We start from the raw sequence: 4097 nt of genomic DNA, 5'->3' as shown, positions 1-4097 counted from the left end.
CTCTCTCTCTCTCTCTCTCTCTCTCTCTCTCTCTCTTTCTCTCCTGAGGTATTCATTTTTTTCCGTCTTGCCTTCAGTGCCTGAAGGTTCTCTTTTGTATGTCTTGGACTCTGTAGCTGAGGTTTACCTCTGATGTTTTGTGACTTCTTAACTATTTTGTTTCCAAGTGTGTTTCAGTTTGGGTTTTCCTTAGTGATTCTTTTCCTTCTTTCACATCTTGAACTGTTTTTATTATTTCGTTCCACAGCTTCTTAGCATTTTTATAGACTTCCTTAAGAGATTTATTTATATCCTCCTTAAGGTCCTTGAATGTATTCACAATTTCTTAGTTGAAGTGCTTGTCTTATGCTTTTCAAGTCCCATGAGTCCATAATTATGGGAAGTAGGACCTTTTAAATTAAGTTCAAAGGACTTAGAAGAAGACAAAGGAGAAGAAGACAAAGATGAAGACAAAGAGGACGATGAAGATAAAGATGACAAAGAAGAGGAGGTGGTACTACTAGTGGCAGCAGCAGTACAGTCTCTCTTGGTGAGGACTCAGCTTTAAAGTGCAGTCATAGTAGGGAGCAGATCTAGGTGGTGAATGGTGAACTATAGAGATGTTTACTCAGCTCCACATTACAAATACAGGCAGGGAGTGTGGAGTGGTCAAGTGGGAGCTCCTNGTTTTTTATTCCTAAAGATTTCCATTTTCTGTCACCAGGTCTCTTTCCTCAGAAGCACATGCAGGTCCATACTCCGTGGAAATATCCTTTGGGGAGCAAGTGCTAGCCACTCCATGTCCTGGATCACTAGACAGCTGCACTTTCAAGGTGGGTTCTTAGGATAGAGGAATGTGTGTTTAACTGGTCAGATAGTATGCTGTTTTATCAGTGGCAAGTTATGAGTCAACCCACGTCTTCCTTAATAGGGAGGAAGAATTATGGAGAGAATGTTATGTCTTTCTCTATGGGTTTACCTGTGAAAGATAAACACTGAGTCCTTGTATATCAGGCCTAGCCAAGTGCCTATGTATAGTATGGAGTACAATGCTCCCAAAGCCATCTAGTCAGCTTGCCACATTACCCAGGTAATGAATGGTGGAGTCAGGATTTGAACCCTCATGTGACTGTGAAACCGCAGGGAACCTGAAGCTCATAGAGGAGCCACAGACCTGGCTTTTGTGGACAAGTGTAACATTTTCAGCAGATTCTGATTGTTTGGATACTGAAGGGGCATAAAGATTCCAGGTCCTGCTGGGGGGTGGGGCCAATCTCTCTGCTTCATGGCACCTGTCTTAGTCAGGGTTTCTATTCCTGCACAAACATCATGACCAAGAAGCAAGTTGGGGAGGAGGATTTATTTAGCTTACACTTTCACTTGCTGTTCATCTCGAATGCCATTATATAGGCACCGACTTTTTGAAATTGGCAATTTGTTGTCTAATCACAAGTAACATTTTGACCCTCAGCCCAAAAGAATATCATTGCCTAAAATTTTGTTTCTGTATGTAGGTAGCAAAAGGAAGCAACAAATTCTTTCTTGTTAAGAGCCATATCACAGCTCTACTCTGGCTCAGGGACCATCATAGATAGAAAATGTCTGAGCACCCCTGAATCACCAAGCTCCTTACACCCCAGGAGTAATTTTCCTACTTAGTATAAAGATCAGTGAGGACAGAGGTTGGGGGGCCCACTTTCTGCAATTGCACATTAAAGGAAACAAGTCCATGAATGGCTCCACTAACTTGGTGAGTTGATGAACCATCACCAGGGGATGCAGTTAATGAGAGACATCCAAGTGAAAGAAAATGCAGTGGGCCGCCTTTCTGCTCTGTGACTGGGACTAAGGGAACCATGGGTATTAAAAATTAATTCCGTCTTGCTGGCCCACTCCAAAGAGCCTGCTGCGGGCACTGACAAGTCTGAAGAACTCACAGAAGGTTTATCAAGCAGCTGGCGGCTGTGACTTTATCATTCTAATCCGCTGTTTTATGCCACTCTCTCTGGCCCACCTACCTTCCCATCTTGCTATTGCTAACCCCACAGGGGTAAAGGACCAGCATGTAGGAGCCCTGCTTTGGAAGCTCATTAATTTCTCACTATTCTGTCTCCAGCCTGATGGGTGACCAGAGGCCTCTTTCTCTTAGAAAAAGTACCATTTTATGTTATATGAATGCTGAGAAACAAAACAAAACAAACAAACAAAAAGCAAGTGAAGACTTTCATTATGGTTTAACCCCGAGTATATCCCAGTGCTCTTTGAGAAGTGTATGTGTGTGTGTGTGTATGTGTGTGTGTGTGTGTGTGTGTGTGTGAAGCAATAAATAAATCTATATATCCCCACTAGCTTCTCTAAGAGTGGCAGATGGCACACTAGAGCTTATATTTCAAGTTGGAAACCTAGAGGTATGCTTCATCATTTGCTTTGAAGTTGATTGCTCCATCTGCCTCAGTTTTTAATGAGTGTGAGAGAGGGCAATAACGGAGTTGCTAAGATTCCAATGGAAGTCACTTTGGTAGGAAGGGCTTCCCCGTGGGAGATGAAAAGCAGATTATAGTCATTGGGTTGGAGGCCAGAGCTGGGACTGAATGTTTGGTATCACGTGTGGAACTGCATTAATCTTTATCTTCTGTGGAAATCACAGCCTGCTCTTAATCTATGAAGCCATAGTAGTCGTATCTGCATGCCCTCCCCCAGCTGTGCATATTTTCTGTGAACTAGTTTCTAACCCTTTCCTGGAGGGAATGAGGAAAATGACCTTGATGTCAGACAGTACTGCTGTGTACATCAATACTTAAACTCCACACCCAACAGGCCACCACCAGATTGGCTAAACAGCCCTTTCATTCTGAATGCCTGATTAGGGCTGTTGATTAACCATGGTTATTTTCTGGTAATAGTCTCCCTGGGAATTTGAACTCCTGGGGAGCTGGATGTAGCTCAAACTAATCAGTTTTCTGTGGTTTGTTTTGTAAATGGAAAGCAGCATCATAGATTGTTTAGAGATAAAGCTGTCTAAGCACCTAGTGAGACCAGAAGTGAATAAGTTTTCTCCTGGGTGAGACACTAACTCATGGATCAAACCTTGGCTAGTTCAGCACATTTTGCATGCATCTCCATTTCCTCACATAGTCTGTTATGATTACCCAATAGAGTAATACTCTATCCTTAGCCTAACTGAGATGCCTGTCAGTGAGATGGGCTTTCTGAATCAGCTTGTTCTCCCTTTGCTTCTCATTAGTATTCCAGTTCTCTTAAGGTTTTACTGCTATGAACAGACACCATGACCAAGGCAACTCTTCTAAGGACAGCATTTAATTGGGGCTGGCTTTACAGGTTCAGAGGTTTGGTCTATTATTATCAAAGTGGGGTATGGCAGCATCCAGGCAGGCATGGTGCAGGAGGAACTGAGAGTTCTACATCTTCATCTGAAGGCTGTTAGAGAATACTGACTTCCAGGCAGAGGACGAGGGTCTTAAAGCCCACACTCACAGTGCCACGCCTATTCCAATAAGGCCACACCTACTCCAACAGGGCCACATCTCCTAATAGTGCCACTTCTTGGGCCAAGCATGATACCAGTCAACTAAGAATGGGATACTAGATGTATAGACAGGAATTCAGATGTCTCCAACATTTCAATCTAGACAGAAAAGCAAGTGCACTGGCAGTAGGCAAGGTTTCATTTTTGTGAAGCCTGAAACTAACTTGTGTTGTGCTTTAAGGCCACAGTGTGGCCCTCTGAGAGGCCAAACAAGCAGCTGACCGAGACAGACACAAATACTTACATACAACCCATGGACTGAAGTCAGGGGACCCTGTGGTTGAATTAGGGAAAGGCTGGAAGAAGCTGAGGAGGAGGGCAGCAGTCTCAACTGACCTGGACTCTCGAGATCTCTCAGACACTGAACCACCAACCAGGCAGCATACACCAGCTGATATGAGGCCCATGACAAACATACAGCAGAGGACTGCCTGATCTGGCCTCAGTGAGAGAAGATGCACCTAACCCTTAAGAGACTTGAGATCTCAGGGAGTGGGGAGACCTGGTGAGGTGATGTGGTGTGTGAGAGGGGTGGGGACACCCTCTTGGAGACAGGAGGAGGAGGGGGAGG

At 44.2% G+C, this 4097-nt stretch overlaps 1 protein-coding gene across 19 annotated transcripts in view; it reads left to right on the top strand.

Moving 5' to 3' along the window:
• Positions 1-4097, top strand: part of Pkhd1 (PKHD1 ciliary IPT domain containing fibrocystin/polyductin) — a 487582-nt gene that overhangs the window by 9049 nt on the left and 474436 nt on the right. For all 19 annotated transcript variants that reach the window (XM_021197628.2, XM_029539264.1, XM_029539265.1 and 16 more), the window contains one exon: positions 704-812. In XM_021197628.2, the coding sequence (XP_021053287.1) occupies positions 704-812 (109 nt within the window). The remainder of the gene's footprint in view (positions 1-703; positions 813-4097) is intronic.

This window comes from Mus pahari, chromosome 5, assembly GCF_900095145.1.
Source record: "Mus pahari chromosome 5, PAHARI_EIJ_v1.1, whole genome shotgun sequence".
NCBI lineage: Eukaryota > Metazoa > Chordata > Mammalia > Rodentia > Muridae > Mus > Mus pahari.
Note: the sequence above shows the minus strand (reverse complement) of the source record. Positions and strands in the feature narration are given on the sequence as shown.